This window comes from Dermacentor albipictus, unplaced genomic scaffold (assembly GCF_038994185.2).
Source record: "Dermacentor albipictus isolate Rhodes 1998 colony unplaced genomic scaffold, USDA_Dalb.pri_finalv2 scaffold_14, whole genome shotgun sequence".
Classification (NCBI taxonomy): Eukaryota; Metazoa; Arthropoda; class Arachnida; order Ixodida; family Ixodidae; genus Dermacentor; species Dermacentor albipictus.
In genome coordinates, this window is record NW_027225568.1 from 2,399,062 (window position 1) to 2,419,824 (window position 20,763).

General features: G+C 45.8%; 1 protein-coding gene across 1 annotated transcript in view; it reads right to left on the reverse strand.

Annotated features, from left to right (window-relative positions):
• LOC135914755 (cytochrome P450 3A41-like) overlaps nucleotides 1-16,961 on the reverse strand; it is a 52,327-nt gene extending 35,366 nt beyond the window's left edge. Inside the window, exons 1-6 of the mRNA XM_070528775.1 lie at nucleotides 16,945-16,961; nucleotides 15,599-15,698; nucleotides 13,945-13,997; nucleotides 10,130-10,226; nucleotides 5,236-5,361; nucleotides 84-321 (exon numbers count right to left, since the gene is read on the reverse strand). Of these exons, the coding sequence (XP_070384876.1) occupies nucleotides 84-321; nucleotides 5,236-5,361; nucleotides 10,130-10,226; nucleotides 13,945-13,997; nucleotides 15,599-15,698; nucleotides 16,945-16,961 (631 nt within the window). The remainder of the gene's footprint in view (nucleotides 1-83; nucleotides 322-5,235; nucleotides 5,362-10,129; nucleotides 10,227-13,944; nucleotides 13,998-15,598; nucleotides 15,699-16,944) is intronic.
• Nucleotides 16,962-20,763: the final 3,802 nt, after the last annotated feature.

Genomic DNA, 20,763 nt, shown 5'->3' on the forward strand with positions numbered 1-20,763 from the left:
ACGCAGCATTTGTCCATGTGAAAACTGCAAGCGCATTTGAGAGCACCTGACAAAGGAGTTCGATTTACTGGGGCGTCACTTACGGCCAAGGTTATAAAGGAATCCAGCGTTCAGGTTCGGTAGAATGGCGAGGGCATTCCTAAACATCGGGTATTCAGGATTCCGTTGTACATTGGTGTCTATACCGTACGCCGCCTTGCCAACGACGTCGAAGGTCAACCGCTCGCAAAGGCTGTTGATGTCCGCCTCGACACCCTTATCAGCGTGCTCACCTAAGACGTCAATAAACTGCTGCTGGGCGTGCAGCAACGAGGGCATCACCTGCGTGGAGAAAATAGCGGGCATTATATACCTCTGGGTCAATCATAACTTAAATTATCACTGCAATGTCCACAGCTGAGGCCCATGGCATGCTGTCCAACCGTATCTAGAACGGCCACCGCGATGGCCTGTTTTAGGACGTGACTGAGGCAGCCAATCGATGTGCATAATTACAGACACCCACCCTGCATAACACAAGTTCAACAACATACCTTTCGCTTGAGTCATTAATTACTCGTCGTAACATTGCTCTTCTATCACAATTCCGCAAATTTATTCACAGCAGTATGGCACCCTCTGTACACTTTAATCTTGCTTATCGAACTTCACGCAGACTACGTAACAACTTTGGCGCGCGTGTACGGTGATACTGCTGCGTTTAAATTATCGGCTCCTCCGTGATCTATCCGTTTGTGGAACGATCTTCCGGATAACATCGTATCAGAGCGATATCACGTAAAGTACTGCAATAATAAAAAAAATGGCTGTGGCTTAGGTAAGGTTGAGCCCAGGATGCGAAGCATACTAGCCTTTATTTTAATTGTTGAACCACTGTTTAGCCTGGTGAACTGCTGTTGCTTGGCTATATTTGGTTCGGCTAGACGAAGAAACAACTCATGCGTTACTCTGCTTCGCCTTGGACGCCCCGCATTGGACGCGGTGAGCGTCGAGCAACGCAGCGTTCGGCGCGGCAACGAAATGTGCGCCTGAGCAAGCGACGCACGCCTGAGCGTTAGAAACAGCTCGTTTCTAAGGCAACACCGCATTCACTAGAGGCGCTTTTGTACCGCTTTGAAGCATCGTACTCGTGGCTCAGTGGTAGCGTCTCCGTCTCACACTCCGGAGACCCTGGTTCGATTCCCACCCAGCCCATCTTGCAAGAATTGAGCCAAAAGCCACTTCTCCTCTGTCGTGACGTCACGGTGTCACGTGGTTTCAAGGCGACACCACCGCGCCTGAGGAGCTGGGGTGAGCTCTCGTAATATGCTTCGCATAAAAATATATACATCTATGCACCGAAACCTGATGTATTGCATCTGCCACATTCATCAATGCCCTTGTTGCCTATATGTGCGCCTTTTTTTGCGGGATAACGATTTTTTGTCAATGGTTTTCATTCTCCATACTACTGTTCCTATTGAGTTAAAATTCCGGTGTTGCGTTTTTATATTTTTATCTTCTTTCAATTGTGAATGCTATTCTTACTCCCGTGTTTATATGATGTATCTCGTTAAGTTATTTGGTCCATTCGTATCTTTTTTGCACTAATCAATCACTTTATTAAAGTGTTAATGTATCTTGATATTTAGGTACGTATTTAATGTAATCCCCACCCCCCTTGCACAATGCCTCACGAGGCCTCTATAAGGTACTTATAAATACCAGCATGGTCTGAAAGAAGTTCGTAGTTGGAGGCCGTATCATACTCAGGCAGCGCCCTGCCTCGACAACGCGCAGTGTCTAATTTTAAAGCTAAGTCCTGCGTAATTATTTTCAATTCGAGCGTGAGAAATTGAAAAAGAACCGCGTAGCTAAGCGCCCGCGCCACGTGAGCCAAGTGGTCCCAAAATTAATTTGAAAGGATTGACTGTGCGCATTGCCTGACTCGACAACGACCTGAAAGTGACAAGCAGTTGATCTTGGTGTTGGCTTCTGCTAATAGTGATTGGTTTTTCTAGGCTGACGTTCGCAGCCGACGCCCTCAGCGCCATCGGGAATCGCGACAGAACGATTGCAACACCAGAAAAAAAGCAATAGTTATTATTCTTCGAAAACAAGTTAACCTGAAAATAGGGGGTGGGGGCGAAATGGGAAATCCACCTACATCGTTGTCGCGTGTCAACGCACGAATGATGTTAGCTAAGTTCTCTTGACGCGTACCAACGACCATAGCAGCCCTTGTTGCATGGGAGCCATATCCGAGGTGGTTGCCCAGGAGGCAATGAGCGCAGTTAGTTCGTTCGATTTACTCTTCAAGCAACGGTACAACGAGTACAATAGATGCACAGCAATAATATTGCCAACAGTTAGTTCGCTCACGAGATAGCTTGTTCAGTGGGTCTAGGTTATCGTACGGACGTCATTTCCACCAATTGTTTGGAAGCTTCTGCCACCGTAGTTATTCTAGCCTACTGTGAAGTATAATTTACAATAATCAAGCCTTATTTTATTGATTTACAAGGTTTTATCTAAGTGTTCGCACTATGTGAATCTGAACGCCATAGGTTGCTCAGTCCTTATAGTGTCCGTTGCAGTCGCTGAAGGGTCGGTCCTTTACCGACTATTATTTTTAACTTATGTGAATGAATTGGACCTGTAACACGTGTTCAAGCAGTCGCCTTACACCGATGAGTGATTGCATTAGGATATAAATCACTTTAGTGAGAATATTAAGCACCTTCTTCGTACGTTGTTTCAATAGGAGTTTGACGGACGGTAAGAAATAATCTTATGAATTTAGCGGAACTGCTGTTATGTTATTGCAACCACAGTGCCTTCAACACCAAAAAGTTATCTTTAATATAGTTCACCGGAAGTCATGGGTTTTTTAGCCCTATTTGCGAGTGTATTACCTTTACCCAATTATTCCTAGCCTGAACACATTTATAGAGGTTGCACGTGAGCACAAAAAAAAAAAACTCGGATACAAATGATGCACAACATTACCTTATCATCACCCGGATACCTAGATAAATATGCAAACGATGGCCATTTATTTTTAACTATGCGACGGTTGTCCCTTCACAAGTTGTGTTACGTTGCCAAACTGCAAGGTGTTCAAAAATGCGCTCATTTTATCTATTTTCTATATGCTAACGCTTTCCCGTTATGTTTCTCGAACATAACCGAACTTGCCGGAAGCCACCACATAAAATCATAAAAAAACTTTAGTTTCATACCCACTTCCTCATTTCGCTTATCACGGACTACATGCATAAATTTCGCTAAAATCTTCCGCACCTGCGGTTGCCAAACTGTAGGTACCTCTTAAGATGCAGACGCTTTCAAATAGTTCCTTACCGTATCGACAGTCACTGGAATATCACAACCGGAAGGGTTCGCTGATCTCGTGAAAGTGAAATTATTATATCCACACCTATTATTTCTTTAACGTGACATTTTACGTGCAAGGACCACGATATGATAATGAGCCATGCCGTAGTGAGGGACGCCGAACTAATTTCGACCACCTGGGATACCTTAAGCCAACCTAATGCATGGTACACGGGCGTTTTTGCATTTCACCTTCATCGAAATGCGGCCGCTCCCTGGTTTTGATTCCGCACCCTCGGGCTTAGCAGTGCAACGCCAAAGCGGCAACGCCACCAGAGAGGGTAGCCATACTGGTTGTCGCTCCGTCTGGCAGCTTGTGATTGTTTTACGTCACCTGCCGCGGTAATTGAATGTCTATGGCGTTGCGCTGCTGGGATCGGGATCGCCAGTTCTCCCCATTCCGATGGAGGCAGAATGCAAAGAACACTCCTATAATTAGATTTAGTCGCACGTTAAAAACACCAGGTGGTCAAAATAATTCCCGAGTGCCCACTATACCGCGTGTTTCGTATTATGTGGTAGCTTCAGCATCTAAAAGCCAGGAATTTAATCGTTTTCAGGCACTTCTTTCCGATTACGCTTGCTTAGTTTTAATGCTTAATAAATTTTCTCTGTTGGTACTCTGGATCAGGCACACGCCTTTGATGTCTCCTTTCTCTTTACCCGCCGTAGTTGCTTCGTAGCTATGGTGTTGGGCTGCTAAGCACGAGGTCGCGGGTTCAAATCGCGGCGACGGAGCCCGCATTTCGGTGGGGGCGAAATGCGAAAACACCCGTGTACTTAGATTAAGGGGCACGTTATAGAAGCCCTGATGGTCCAGATTATGCCGGAGTCCCCCACTATGGCGTGCTTCGTAATCAAACCTTGATTTTGGCACGTAAGACCCGATGATATATTCTTCTTTCTCTTCGTTTAAAAGAACGCTATCAGTTCCTTCATAAGTGATCTCTAATTGACTCTATAGATGTTCTAAGCAAATGAAGCTTATTCAAAGACAATTATCACACAAACTACATTGGTTTTGCAATGTCATTAGCGTAGCCTGCTCATTACCAGGGTGTTGCACGTAACTTCCGCCAGACTTTAAAAATATGCAAATGTCAATTAGCTGGGCCGAACAAAGGTAATGTTTGTCATCGACAATTAATTCGATCATTAGCATTAATTATTTAATCCCCTTTTTAATGATTGGAATGAGATGAAAAGTGTCAGCAAGAAAATTGTGGAGCAACGTGAAAAACTCCCGATACTGCTTTCAATTGCTCAATATATGCTACATAAAAGTGTTTTTCTGAGCCTGAAAGAAGCCTGCGAATACACGCAAAATTACCGAGCGACTGGCCACTCGAGGCACTTTTCGTGTAATCGCGGACTTCTTTCGCGCTCGGAAAAAAAATTTCATGGAGCACGTATTGAGCAACAGGAAGCTGCATCGAGAGTTTCTTACGTTGCTCTACAATTTTCTAATTTTCGCTTTTCATGTCATTATAATAATTCATAAGGTCGTTAAATAATTACGAGTAATTATCTAATTAGCCGGATTGCAAAAGTAATTTGAGTATATCCAATCGACGGCAAACACAATTACCTTAGCTCTGTCCAGCCACGAGGTACTCGCATAATTTAAAGCTTTGGCTTAAGTTAAGTGAAACACCCTTGATGACATCCTCTCTCTCACTTTTAATTGCCCCGTTATGCAATGACGTTCGTAGAATACATTTCTCTTTGAAATTCACATTACCTTGAAAGGTATTATTGAATTATTCGTGTCGATATTGAAACAAAATTACACTGTGTTGCTAAAAAGCAACAAAACAAACCAACGGTAACAACTACAGAAAGCAGAGTGCGCTCACATACCGCTTTGAGTTTGGAAGTAGTGAAGAAGGGTGACATGCTGGCCCGCGAGGTCCTCCACGTCTCACCCTTGGAAAGGACAATGTATCTCGAAAAGACGGGGTCCATCTCGTAGATGTGCATCATGCGCTGAGGCAAAACGAACAACACGACATTGGTTGCACGCATATTATATGCTATATATGTGTGTGTTAGAAAACTACTGCCATTATCGGGGCTTAAAAGCTGTCTGAACTACCCGTCGAGCTAGGTGTGAAAAAAACACATTCCGCGGATAGCATGCGCTGCTGTGAACATCTCAGCTACAATTTTGCACTCGTGCGTGGCGCGTACGATTCACAAGCGGAGCGCGAATTCACCTTTTAGAGCGCAGCCCTTCGGCGCACGTTCGTGCGTTTAGCGTCGGCCTCCCTCGGCGTCGGCCCTCGGTGTTACCGCGAGAACGAGCAAAGCAAAGGATGAAAGAAAGAACGCGAAGCGCAGCGGGTGATGAAAGACGACTATAGCGAAGGGAGCGCGAGGAGGAAAGCGCAGGAGGAGGCTACAGTGGAACCATGAGGCGGGAAGCGGAAGCCGAGGGTATGGTGCAGGCGTAAGAAGAAAAGTGTATAGTGCCGCGAAAAGCGGCCTCTACGGCGACGACCGTTACGAGATGGCGCCCAAAGTAGCGCGCCGTCATCTCTTCACCGTTGGCATGTGGTGAACGCATCCACCGATGCCATATATGCAAACAAAGCGCTGCGTGTGCGCAGGTTTGTCTGTGGCGGCTGCTGTTAATCGCACCCACGCCCCACCCACGCGCTGCCTCTAGCGATCAACCGATTAGCGAGGCAGTCGCGCCACACTTCGCACCGTTTAGAATGTGCCGCACGAGACAGATTGTCCGTGCCCGCCAACATATCGTGAAATGAAAACGTGTATAAAGCTCCACTCAAATTTCGCATTATGGATCATTGCAACCGTCGGTGAACTTTTTCTCAGACGCTCTTTTCAATAGAAGCCTTTTCACCCTTTACGGGGCTGCCATATTTTGTCATAAGGTACATTGCCATACCCGCCTGCTATTGGCCAATAGCTGATGTCAATCAAGAAGCGTTAGCCGATCGGCGGCGCTCGCCGACCTAGGAAGGAAACTTTACTCTTTCTTCTCCTCTTGCAATCCCCTTTATCTCTTCCATATTGTAGATTTACCTATCCGGTTCAGCCTGGTTAACCACCCTGCTGTTCCCTTATGACTTCTCTCTCTCTCTTGGCTACGCTCCTTATCGGGGTGTCATAGCCGTCGTCTCTAACTAATCTTTATTATTCGATATCAATAGGCAATATCTGCTGCGCAAGGATATTGCCTCTGTGCTCCTCGCACCTTCGACACTGCAGCAAAGGAGTTGTGAGATGGAGTCGCGCGCCACTGTGCGATTACTCCGGGCCGCAGCAGGCTAGACGTGTTTCGTATTGAGCTTCATATTATGCGCTACAGAGTGCATAACCTGGATTTGCCTGCTATCCATGCAGGACCAAGCCGATACGCAGCACGGCAAGGCTGGAGAACGCGAGTGTGCGTTCCAACCCTGAAGCAAACTTACAGTTGCGCCCAGCCACACCTAGCTGCGTGCGTTGCGCAGCGTAAATGCCGCGACCGCCGAGGAGTGCCACGACGAGCCCACTCGCCGCAACGCCGTAAGCGGGGTATCGTCCGTCTATCGCCAGCGGCGCTTCTCTGCACCTTCGGAAAGGAGAACGTTGAGGGCGCAGGGGAAAGGTAAACACCGCCTGATCGGAGCATTTACCCTCGTACTAGGTGTTTTCAAAACATTATTTCGGCGATATATTCGTGGGAGCTAGCTTACTCATTTAACGGCGTCCTTGAAGCTTCAAAGAAATGTGGGTCAGGGGCCCGTTAAAGAAGTGACTTGCCATCCATAATGTGAAGCGCTATTGGGCTTGCGCCACAGAGATAAACTACCTTCCTACACGTGACATGCACATTGGCAATGGAGTGCTTTTTTCTACAACGTTAACTTATTGACTACTTTACTCTCGCATAATAGAGTCCACTGTTCCCCTATAAAGTAGTTGTACACTTTGCTATCTTCAAATAATTTTGCATTGTGCTATAGAGCACCTATTCTTCACAACTCGACATCGTGTCCCCGTGTTATAGCAAAAAAAAAAATTCAATTGTTAGACCCCACTAAGACAGAAATGAAAAGGAGGCTCTCACTGAATGCATTTTTTGGTGGAACATGAGCTTCTAATTTTAAAGCCAGCAGAAGCTCAAGTACCCTATGTGCTTATTTTTCAGCCATCGCTGTAATATTCGTACATATGGGTCGCACATGTGGTGACGGCTTTTAAAAAGTTCAAAAAAAGAGCCATGGAATACAGATGATCGTCGTTATGCTACCGCCGCAAAATTGGCGTGACGGTCCTACGAGACACTGGATACTCTGGGACATCTTGACTGAAATGTACAATATTTGCACAATTCTACCGCGTTCCCGATTGTAACGCCCAGTTTAATTGTCGCTCAAATATAAAAAAGTGGCAGTTTCTCCTCAAAGGCGAAGCATCGATTGCAATAAGAAAGTAGTAGAGAGAGTTATAAGAATTAATGATGGTAGCTTTATCGACGATATGAAGTTAGAAACATTCGCTCACTAAATGAAATAACAAGCATGGGTTAGCGTGCACAAGCAAACATGAGCACATCCCACTCGATGAGCGCAGACACTCGCTGTTAAAACGGTGCTGTGAGCAAGCGCGGCGGCTGCAGCGAGCGAAGTGATCTGCGCCTTGTATACCGCTGCAAAGCAAGAGGCGAGAACACAGCGCGCAGAAATGTACGAGCCGTCTGCATATTCCTTTCAAGATACGGAGAGCACGCCTGCGCGCGGCCATACAGAGTGCGCACTGGTTGGCAGAGGCCTCCCCTCCCTCCAGCGCTACCTCCCGCTTTCCTCCTTTTCGCGCGTGAGATAGAGCTGAGACTGTGAGTTTCCCGTGCGCCCGGTCGCGAAATACGCAGTTGCTGCCGGAGCACAGCGCCGCCCCCTCCCTCCCATCTCCCCACGGCCTTTCGCGCGACGTAAGACGGCGCGTTTGCTCTCCGCTTTCCTCCTTCGCGTGCGCGAGATGGAGCCGCGATCGTGTGCTTCTCTCTCGTAATTTCAGTCGCACATACAGCATACAACGCGCGGCTAGGGTGTTATCGCCCTTGGACTTTGTGCGGAATATCACGGCGACGCCGATGGCGATGCCAAAAATTTGGAGGAGACTTCAGATTCGCTTTTAAGGGTGGAACGCAATAGCATTCAAAGATCCCTGACTGCTTCTCACGCTTCGCGGCAACCGGAGCGTATCTAACCCTTATTTTTACCGGAAAACGCTCGCCGTGAACGCTATGCAAAAAGGTGGGCTTTCTGGTAGAGGCACTGCCTTTTGCTTGGGCCGCGATGTGACGGAGGCTAGCGCCAGCTGGAGGTATCGCAAGGAAGTGGGCGCGCCGCTCCGTGGCCTCCCGAGACACGCGCGCGCCGACACGCGCAAATGGTGGATGCCGCGGTTGGTTTGTGAAACGTAGAAACGCTGGAAAAGGGGTTTCTTGGAGTTTTCTCGCAACAGAATTTTTTCTGGTATACTGAAATTACAATCGGAGAGCTATCATGTCTGCAAGTTGTGTGTAAGTCATAGTTTACGATTTGTCGGCGTAATTTAGCTTGCGAAATTGAATTAGTTCAGTAAATTCCTTGCGTCACATGGAGGGACTAGGTATGGGCAGTTCGAAAATATTTTCGCCGAAACGAAGTCCGATGACGGCACCAAATTTTCTGCGAGACGGGCTCTTTAACGCTATCGCGTCAAAATGCGCCTGAAGTATACATATAATTGTTATCGCAATAAAACAATTTGGTGCCGATTCTACCATGCCCGTTAAGTAGCGAAACCTGAGTATACGCGTACCGCGTTGAAACACTTCTATGGAACATACAAAGACACACAGGCAAGCACACCGATGATTCTTATCGGATAGTGGCTGTCGGAGTCTGACGGAGCCTCTTTAAAAGTGATCTTCTAATGCATGAGAAGTGCCACTCGTACAGCGAACGGGAAAATGGCGACCACAAACCAAGGTAGATAATAACAAGATCCACTCGATGGCAGTGTGGCACGCTACTGTGCAATGAGCTTTTTTTTAAAATGAATTTCGTTTTTGATTTTGAATAAAATTAGTTACGATTGTAACAAACATGCAAATTAGAACGCGCATTTTATCCGAATAAAGGTGGGCGTTACAATCGTGCAAATGCTTCAATTGTTACTTTCTGTTAGACATATCACGCTTATAGCTGGCTTATCGGCACATCGATAGCTTGCCCATGCATGTCATGCCAGTGTGACACCCCAAGCACTGATATAATCTCACAGAAGTGCAATCGATGCACCTGTCTGCGTTTTGAGAGGTCGTCGTATATGGTAGAGGGTACACGTTCACTTTCGTTATATGCATGCTTTGCACGGTGTGACGCGAGCACGCATAAAGGTCAATGCTACATTTTCTTCCGATATAAATTGCAATCCGAATACGTATATTCTCCTACCGTTCTGCATCAGGACTTGTTCAAATTGAAAGGTTGGAATTTCGCTTCATTTTGTTCTTTTCTTAAATTTTCCGTGTCCTTCACATGCACGTATGAAATGTCAGCTGTCATAGCCTTTGGTCTTGTTTTCAACACACTTGTGCAGGAAAAAGGTAACACTGTGCGAGCCATTTATTTACAGTACTAAAATCACTGACTTTCCCACAAGCATAAAGAACGCGTCATGCAATTGAAAGCATACCATACAGCGAAAGAAAAATCGCTCGATGGATGGTATTAGCACAAGAGCGTGTACTCACACCACGACCTTGAAACTTGCTGAACTCCTTGAAAAAGACTTCGTTTATAATTTCCGGGTCTTTTACTACCATGAAAGGGGTATCACCTAGAAAAAACCTGGTCGGAGAAATAGAATGTTACACTGAGAGGTCATAATCCATAGGAAAATAGTCTGTGGCTTACGGAGTACCCAGATCACAAAGGACTCGAAGCATTTTCGGTTTCTGTCCTCCGTTTCCTGTGCACTGCTTGAGTAAAACATGAACCGTCATCATCTTCTCGAAAAGTTGATCCTGCTAATCTAGACGTACTTGCTACAGAGTATTTTTGAACAATGTATTCAAGCTGAACACCGTAAAACAGCCAGTCATCGACTCATTTTACCCCACTTCGAAATCAGTATGGCCCGTTGTAGTGCGCTGGAAATTTCTTTAAAAAAAAGAATGCGAGGTACTTTAGCGATTAAACCAGGGGCCACACAAATTGATATACCTCGAGGTGCACTAATTAAACGGGTAAATAATTATCTATTTAAACAAAAGAGACAGACAACCGATTCCTAAAGCAAAATTCACACCATGGAAGGGATGGTGGATTCACTCCACGTGACCAGCCTCACGTGGCTCAGTTACGAAGAATCGCGCTGCTAGCAGCTCGTCTGCACGGTCGCTGCATAAGACATGATTCGGCGGGACTCAACCATGTAATGGTTGTGCGCAGAATTTGGCCCGTCGTGTAAATTCAGCCAAATACGAAACATCAAGCCCTTGATCTCAAGGATTCCCAATCGCTTCAATAGTTGCTAAAAAGGATGAGGTTGCTAATTTTCGCGGAGTGTGGAATTCCGGCGTATACACCCACTTTGCCAACTCTACGAGGATGGAGTGCACAGCAGGCGGCGGCATAGCAGACGCCCATGAGAGACGACATCCTTTCCGCCTCACTGTCCGGCGAGTATGAAGTGGAAGAGACCGCGGCATGATAAAGACGCTCGTTTATGCTTATTATCTAACAACATGCTCATCATCTTGTCGAGATGTACAGAAAATATTGTTGGATGCTCCTGTTCAGTGAGCAAAAAGTTGTAGTACCATAGCCATGTTATCACCAGTCGGTGCTTGACATCACGTGATTCGAAGTTACTCAGTGACCAGGCCGAGCACGCCACACCCTCTTATGAAACACATATCACACCATTCAGGTGAACTGCGTATGACACACTGGTGGCTAGTGGTTCACGCGACTTGAACGAATCTCTAAAGAAGAAATACATTTTAAGTGAATAACACCAAATTAATATTGCTTGTAGTGTCCATAAGTTACACTGGATATGTTTTGAAGTTTAATTAAGTAAGGACCCCTTAGCTGGGCAGATCTGATTGATTCACAAGCCTCAGTATGATACATGAAAGGTATCTCCTTATGAGTAGTAATATACATATTATTTATGCATAAGATATATTGCAAATTATTCATAATTATTATACCTACATAATAATATACGATGGAATACGCAAGGCTTGCGCTATAGCAAGAGATAGTTAGCATGACAATTTTCCCGTGGATTCCAAGTCAGTGCGAAAAACAGCGAATATCACTACTGATAAGTTGGCGCATACGGCTCACGAAAATCATGCATTGTCGCTAGTACCTAAAGCGAACAGTTACGCTCGTTGTTTTTTATAAATATGGAGCCGATATTCCAGGGCAAATCGGTTTGCAACCCAGGCAAGGAATTCCATATACCAAATAGAAACAGCCGCTCCGCTCAAACAATTCATAGACTATGGCTAGCTACAGCCTACACTAAGAGCTTTTTGTTTAAAACAAGAGGATCTGACAGCAAGAAATGATTATGTGATGAGGTTGAACACATAGAATCACAACCTTTACACTGGCAAAGTGTGACAATCCCCATACCAGGGTTTCGTCAGTGCTATAAATGCTTCATATAGACGCCCACTACTCATTAGGAAAGCTTTTGGATCCATCGCCGTCAGACAAAAATGCAACAAATTCCTACGCAAGCAATTATAGAGTTTTTCGAGGAATAGGCAATATTGGAGTTAGTAAATCAAATAGTAGCACTTTTAGCTCTTTTCTGCCATCTTCTTGTTTTTTTTCTTGCTCGTATCGTTCTTTTGGAATGGGACATATATTTGCTTGTGCGTTTAGTTGTGTTATCATGTTCCTGCGGCTCTTGTGGCCATGTTCACGAGTGTTGTACTTGGAATGTGGCAACCAGAGTGACCTTGTGTTGAGCCACCCAAGAATATTTATTTCTGAAGGAATAATTTTGTGTTAAAATTGATATTTTGGTATACACGAACTTTATAAATGATGTCACTGTCTCTTTTAAATCCTCGCTTCTGTTATGACTGTAATTTTGAGCACAAATGATCATCACGCCAAAGAAGATGAGTATCGGGCCCCAGCTATGTATAGACTGGTACCCTTTGTCTGTCTTTAAGTACACTAAAGTGCTGAAATAGTAAAATTAAGCTATTCAAATTGTAAAAAAGATGTGTGCTAAGCCATAGGTTGTATTGGAAAAGTTGTAGAGCGTGCTAAGAAACATTCAATGAAGTGGTTATAACGATGCTCTCTTTTATGACGTTCATTTTTTCGTATTCCAAAGAAATATGATTTAAAAAAAATGATGCCAAGGTGCACCTGCGAATCTGACCAGTAGCCATGTAGTGTTCTCCATCACGTTTCCAAGAACGAAGCCCGTACAATTACCGCAAAAATGGCAGAAAAACAAGATTAAGGTACTGTTTACATCGTCGTTGTGAAAATGTAAACCCATCGTGCTAGCAAAAGAGACAGCCCGGCTATGAACATCCATCGAAACATTCACGTCTGGCATTCTTTTTTCATAGGTATGTTGGATTTCGTTTTGGGATGCATGATTTTTGGATGCATGAAATGAACACATGAAAATGTGTTCATTTTTGATATCTTGCGGGATTTCCTTAGAGCCCGATAAAAAGTATTGCGCAAAGCAGGAGGAGTTTGATGTGGGCGAGTCGGCGTAACATACTTGAAGAAAACAGCGCAAAAGCGACAAAAACGAGAAGAAGCGCTAGTCCGTTGTACCTGTCTTCTTTTCGTTCTCGTCTGTTTTGCGATGTTTTCTTCAAATACTGCGTAAAAGATGAGATTATTGAAGCAGCTTCATTTGGTCTTGCTTAGCACACTCTATACAACTTTTCGACTACACTTGTTGCCATAAAACTGATATTTAGGATTTAGCATAATTGAACTGAGGCGATCAGGTACGTAATCGCACTACGTAAAATATTCTGATTAACTGAAGAGGACTACAAGAAATATTCTTTTGGAGCGTTCCGCCTAAGATTTACAACCTTCTTTAGAGCTTGGTTTAGGTAGACGAAACACCCAGTATAACTATTTTAACTCAAGGCGATTCCACTATTTAAATTGCAGTAAGTTATTTATAAGAGTGTTATCGAATATTTTCAACACTGAACGCAAGTTCGCCACTACAACATAGCAAAGCTGTTGAGTTAAAGGGAGCCATTCAGCGTTTTTACACAGAATTTCTATTGTGCTTCCCTCTAGTACAGACTTACTCCATGCAGTTGTCTTAGAGTACGCGTGCTCAATATGCGGCAGGCTATAATGTACCCAATGTCAGGAGAAGTGAACATTTGCCGTAACGAGAGCGTCATGTGACATTCATCATACTTATTCGTCAAGGTAAGAAATAACAAAATGCCGCAATGGGGTCGATCAACAAAATAGGAGAAAGTTACCGTGCTCAGCTTGACGAGACTATCATATACTACCGGTTCCATACTGAATGACTCACCCAAAAATATCACCGTATTCATTTATCCACCGACCCAAGCTTTTGATGATGTTCTGAAGTAAAAGAAATACAAAATGAACAGTTTAGCTCGCAGGCAGAGGTACAGAACATAATAAAAATTAAATATCAGTGATAACAAGGTGTCGTGAAATAAAAATTACTGCAATCATGGGACATTAAGTACCAGAACACTATCCGATTATGAATCACGCCCGTAGGGGGTGGGAGGAGGGGGAGAACTCCGGATTAATTTCGAAAACCTTGGGCTCTTTAACGTGCAACTAAATGGGAGCGTTTTTAGATATCCCACCGCATCGAAATGCTACCATCGCGGCGAGGATTGAACCCACGGCCTCGAGCTTAGTAGTGCTGTACCATAGCCAATAAGCACCACCGAAGAGGATTCACAAGGTTTCAACAAGGTTTCATCCCTTGCATGATTTGCCGTCGGCTAAGATCTGCGCATTTCGCAAAATTAGCGCTTGTGTAAGGTAGAAAGCTTTTATTTACGCGTAAATTACTACCGTATGCACACCATGGAAACCATTTTTCCATTACTAGTCATTCAGCTTTTCCATTTGTTGTTGAACAGCGTTTCATATATGCATTGACCGACCAGTTTTCTTTCCGGTTATCTAGCTATCTCAAAGAAAATGTTCACTGATCTCGATGATGGTGAAGGACAACAATGTGCGCCGTCCACGTGGGTAGGCGCCACAGGTTATGTGCCACCGAGTACTCACCGCTCCTCAATTAACCTCCTTGATGCCAACCTGGGTCACTGTGAATGCGCCGCTGCGTATGTGTGGACTTCACGGCTGCGCCGCCAGAAGCCGCAGCGTGTACAGAGGGAAGCGTGAGAGTGGAACGCGGCTGCAGTACATGCCTCATGCGTGACACGTTTCGGCTATGCGCATACTTGGACAAGCATCGCAAAGGAGTTCTGAACGGATTGCTTGTAGTTTCAGGGTTTGAAACTTTTCAGAATGGACAATGCTTGTCACAAACAATGAGCTCAGTGCTTTGTACGTAACGCTGCGAAATCACACCAAAAGTGCCGTCTGAGAGCGCAGCTCTTTGGAGCCCGTTCGTGCCTCATATGCTTGAGAAGTATCGTGCCGAACCGGTTATTATTATTATTTTTTCGGTTCAGGTTCGGTTTGGGATAAGGCACGTTCCAAAAATAACGGTTCGGGTTCGGGTTCAGTTAGCCCAAAAGCGCGGTTCGAGTACCGTTTTCGGTTCGGGTTTGGTTATATACTTTGGTAATATTACCCACGCAAGCTGACGTTTGAATATGTCGTACAATCTGAGACGATGAGTTTTAAATGCATAGCATTTTTCCTTCATTGACACGTACAAAGTTCTACTCAAACATAACAATAAAATAAAACAACTCTTCACACTATGGTGCATAGGTCAGTGCTTACAATTTTTAAAACTCTTTCAGCAAGGGAACAATTTTACCGACCAGTTACCGAGCGAAACCGAGCAACACCTTCCAGCATACACGCGGTAGAGTTGCTCTTATTTTTATTTGTTTTCACATTTTACTGTGACAAGACATGGCACGTTTTCTTTTGCAATGTAGTGCGGTGGCTGACACCTTTGCACAGAATTTTCGGTGTAGTTTAGCAATTCGTTTTTTACATACCGGTTTCCAAAACTCGTCCGAGTTTCCACTGATGAAGCTGTGAAGTGGCACTGTGGGTACTGCCGTGCCCTCGAAGGCGTCAAAGCATTTTTGACGCATCCTGCACCAGCCATGAGAAGCGTTAGAAATAAGTATGCGACGTTGTTTGCAGTTTCGAGTAAATAGCTTTAGAGGCACCTAAACCAGCCCCGGGGATTGGCGAAAAAACTCCTTCTGCAGATAGCATATACTGCTGTCAACATATCAGCCAGATTGTTAAGTCCTGCGCAGTGCGCTCAGCACAGAAGTGGAACATGAAATCGCCTTTTTAGTGCGATAGTGATTATATGGACACTCCAGGCGCATTTCAGCCGTCGGCCTCACCGTCGCCACTGTTGTGATGTTCCGTATGAAGCCCAAGTGCGATAACATTGTGGGCGCATGCCGTGGGTTCCAGTGAAAGCGTGCAAACGTGAGCCGAGAAGGATGGTGGCTCGATTTCACGTGCACAAGGGAGGAAGTGCGTCGTCTTCCATCGCGGCTGAACGTGCAAGTACGGGCCCCGTCTTGGAAACGATTCACGGTAGGCACAAAGCCTAGGCGAGCCGACGTCTGATGGTTTCGTGTGCTCTGTGTTTTCGCCACTTATTTCGCGTTCAAATGAGAGACAGCACGAAGGACAATTGCCTCGCTACTGCTGTCGCTGTTCCTCACGCCAGCGTTTTGTCAGCGAGTGTCCGCAGTACTTGAGTGATGTGTTCGTGTTTGCCTGTTTGTGCGTGATGCCATGCTGGTTAATTTAGTTAGCCAGCGAATGTTTACAAATGGGTACGGCCGATAAAACTGCCCGTATGCACCTTTTCTGGACACGAACTAGCTATAGCGCCCCAAGCCTCCGCGGCACGAAGCTAGCGTGTTTTGAATGGAACGGGCGAATTTTTCAAGTATAAATAAATGTACAGGTTGATAATTGAAAAAGACAGGTGAAGGACATGTTCTAGAAAGAATGCACACGAGACAAATGCAGTGATCATACTGTGGAAATGTAGAATTTTGTTCCCAGAGCGGTTAAAGTTTCAACAATGAGCCTATGGAAACGACTAAAATTTGTGCATGATTTTCGAGACAAAAATGGTCGCTGCGATAAAACAACGGTTGCTATCGTGATAGCCGCTACAATGTGCGTAGTCCGGAGACAGCTTCCGATTGATGACTATCTAGACTCTCTACGCGTCTACACGTAACACTGTTCCAAAAAAGCGATGTTTGAAACACAGTCCTGCAAATTCACGTGGTATCTTAATAAATCAAAGCGTATCACTGCGGAAACGATGGCAGCCACGGTCGAGTGGTTGGATTGCACGTGCCTGTCGTCCTGCGCCATGCTGGCAGCGGTTCGATACCGTGCTCCGTGATATCGGTGATATTTTCTTCGAGCTACATAGGACTTAGTTCCACGTTCTCTCCCCAGACTGGAGGAACACGAAACTCAAGCTTTAGTTTTTTCGTGGTATGGTATCTTGAAACTTTATTGAAGTCCGGCAGGTCGTTAGTCTTCACGAAGCGGGCCGCTCCCACGTGGGAACCCGGACGCCGAGCCTCGCGGCCGCATCGGGGGCCTGCTGCACAGCCCAGAGTTGGTCAGCCAGAAGAAGGCTGCGGAGAACCGCCTCCCATCTGGCCGAGCTGTTAGCGATGATAGAGCGTGACCTGGCACACCGCCAGAGCATGTGTTCCAACGTGGCTGTTTCTCCACAATCGCGGCAAGTACCATTGGTGTAAGTATCCGGATAGATTTCATGTAATAGCGACGGATTGGGATGCGTATTCATTTGTAGTAGACGGAGCGTTAATGCTTGAGGTCTATTGAGCCGCGGATGAGGAAGGAAGTCAGTTCTACGGCTGAGATAGTAGTGTTTAGTAATCTCGTTGTAAGTGGTCGGCGTGTCCCTGTTCTCTGTGGAGTCGACTTCCGATTCATCGAGGGTAGCTAGCGCTGTGGGCAAGTTCACGCGCAGCCCCGTGAGCCGACTCGTTGAGGTTGGGAGGAGCACCCTTTATCTGACCCTGATGTGCGGGAAACCAATAAATGAAGTGGTGCGTTATTGCCTTGCCCCCAAGAAGCCTGATGGCCTGTTTGGAAACAGTGCCTCTTTTAAATGCTCTGACTGCTGACCTTGAATGACGATAGATGACATCCCATGAACTATCCAGCAGGGCTAGTGTAATAGCCATTTGTTCAGCAATTTCGGAGTCCCTCGTCCCAGCCGAGGCAGCTTGGTGGTTCCTTGCCAATAATCGACAGTGACTACGGTGAACACCCGACGTCCTTTACAAGAAACGGCATCCACAAAGCCGACCTCTCACTGACCACTGTGTATTTGCCTAAAGAGGTTGGCCACCCTTGCCATCCTCCTACCGCAATTATGATCGGGGTGCATGTTCCTAGGTATGGGCGCGACCATAATATTCCAACGAATTGACGGAGGAACGTCAGAGAACTGGTCCGCTACTCTACCGGGCTGATATCTGAGGTCGGGCAGGATGGATCTCCCTGCCTTCGTTGTAGTGAGGAGAGTTAGCTGTGCGCGCTCCTGGGCCTCTGCAATCTCTTCCAGAGTATTATGAATGCCAAGCTTCATTAAGCGCTCTGTACAAGGGTATACGGGTAGCCCAGGAACCCGCTTAGCAATCTCCCTAAGCTCTGCATTCAGTTTATCCCGCTGTGCCCGTTTCCATCGATGCATGGCTGCCACGTATGTAAAGTGTCAGCGAAAGAAGGCATGCATTAATTCATTAGTCGAATGAAGTAATCCTCCTTGAGTCCATGTTGCCGATTTGATACCCTCCGAAGTAAATGAATGGCACTTTCAGTTTTAGCAATAAGCTTGTCTATAGTCGTGCCATTTATACCCCCTGACTAAACGATCATGCCCAAGACCTTGATTGAATTGACTCTGGGTATGCGGCAACTGTCTCTTGTGTATAGGTTAATGTCTCTGTCTTCTAACGATGTCGGCCCCTTGGGCCTTGGACCGCGTTTGGGACTATACAGTAAGAGCTCCGACTTGACGGGGGAGCATCTGAGACCGGTGAGGTCGAGATAGGTTTCGATAGTGTCTATAGCCTCCTGTAAGTCTACCTCAACCTGACCATCAGTGCCTCCTGTGCACCATATAGTTATATCGTCAGCATACATAGTGTGTTTGATGCCTTCAATCTCTAGAAGCTTTCTGCTAAGGTCGACCATGGCTATATTGAACGAAGAGGGGGAATTACTGACCCCTGTGGGGTGCCCCTCTCGCAAAGTTCCAGCAGTTGTGATTCGAGATTGTCCACCCGGAGGGCATCCGAAAGGAACAATCTAACATAGTTGTAAAATGTCTCACCTAGATTGAGCCGAGGTATCGAGGCTAGGATATGCGAGTGTAGAACGTTGTCGAAGGCCTTCTCAAGATCAAGTCCCAAAATGGCCCGAGTGTCGCTAGAGTCGCTGTCGATGATTTGATGCTTAATGAGTTTCATGGTATCCTGTGTGGATAGGCCTGCTCTGAATCCTATCATACTGTGTGGGTAAATGTCGTTATTCTCCAAGAACAGGGAGAGTCGATGCAGGGCCGCATGCTCCGCTACCTTACCCACACAGGATGTAAGCGAGATGGGCCTCAAGTTGTCAACGCTAGGTGTCTTGCCAGGTTTGGGGATGAGTACTGCAAGAACAGTCTTCCAAGGCAATGGGACAGTTACATTCTTCCAAATTTCATGAATTTCCTCTGTCAGGTATGCGATTGATTTATCAACCAGATTTCGCCATGTCTTGTTCGAGATGCCATCCGACGCTGGTGTGGATCTATCATTGAGTTCATGTAGAGCCCTACGGATCTCCGTATCCAGGTAGGAACTGGGCCTGGCCCTGGTGATCGAGATGTAAAGGAGACCACCCTGAGCCGACTCGGAGATATTTGTCAGGAAGCGTGCGGAATATCTCATCCTCAGAGGTCATTCGTACGGCCACGTGTCTGGTTCTAGCAATGACATGCCTCTGATAAGACTTAGTATTGGTCTCGTTAAGCAGATGCTTAAGCAAGCTCCAAGTATTATCATTACGCATGGGGCCGTCTATCGAATCGGAAACCTCGTCCCACTGCTGTTCAGAGAGGGTTATACAATGCTCCTCAGTGTGTTTGTTAATCTCACATATCTTTTTGCGCAGCCTACGATTAAGTTGGTGACAGTTCTATCTGTTGAGAATGGACTGTTTGTCCTCTAACAGATAGGCTAACCTGCTGTCCATTTTCCCAACAGGAAGGTCGGTGCAGACCTTAGAGGCTGCACGCCGAACATCCTGTTGGACCTGACCCATCGATTGCACTATGGTAGGTCGGGAATCTGAGGGAGGCCACTCCTCCCGAAGCTTGCGGAATTTATCCCAGTACGTGTACGAGAATTCGCGCTTTTACCCGCGATAGGAAACAGGGCCTCACAAATATAATGGTCATTACCGAGGTTCTCAGCCAAGTTATTCCATTTGACCTCATTCACGTTCTTGACAAAGATGAGATCAGGGGTAGAGTCTCTGCACGTGGATATCCCGATTTAGGTCAGAAGTTAGAGTCAGTGATCAGTGTCAGGTCCAGATCCATGACATTCTGCCACAGATGCTTACCATTATTGTGGTGCTCTTCAAGTATTATATTTGCTATTTTCTTTTCCTGAAAAGTAGCAGTGCGTTGCTCATTAGCTAAGTCACCTTTATACTCTAATTTTATTCCCTGGACAAAATAACAAGCATGCGCATGTCTTTGTATTACGTGAAAAAATGATATCGTGCCTTGTAGCATGGACATACTCAGGAATTCTGAAGACTGCACCTTCTCATTTTATGGAACTTCAAGGCAGAGCTCATGCGTAACTACATTGGCAAAATTTTATAAAATTTTATTTCAATATGCCGGACGAGTATTAAAAAGTTTCAACTGAGTGCGCCAAGAGGGTAGTCCCTTATAAGAACGTATACATTAAAGGCTCATTCACACCGGCGACTGACAGCGGTCGCGCGACCATGTTGGTCGCAAACCCACCAGTCGCAAATGGTGGCTTCTCCCAAAAGGCGAATATTTTGGGCTAGTCGCTCACTGCTCGATCTTCCAGTCACGCGATCTTGGTCGCAAAACTGCAAAACCAAT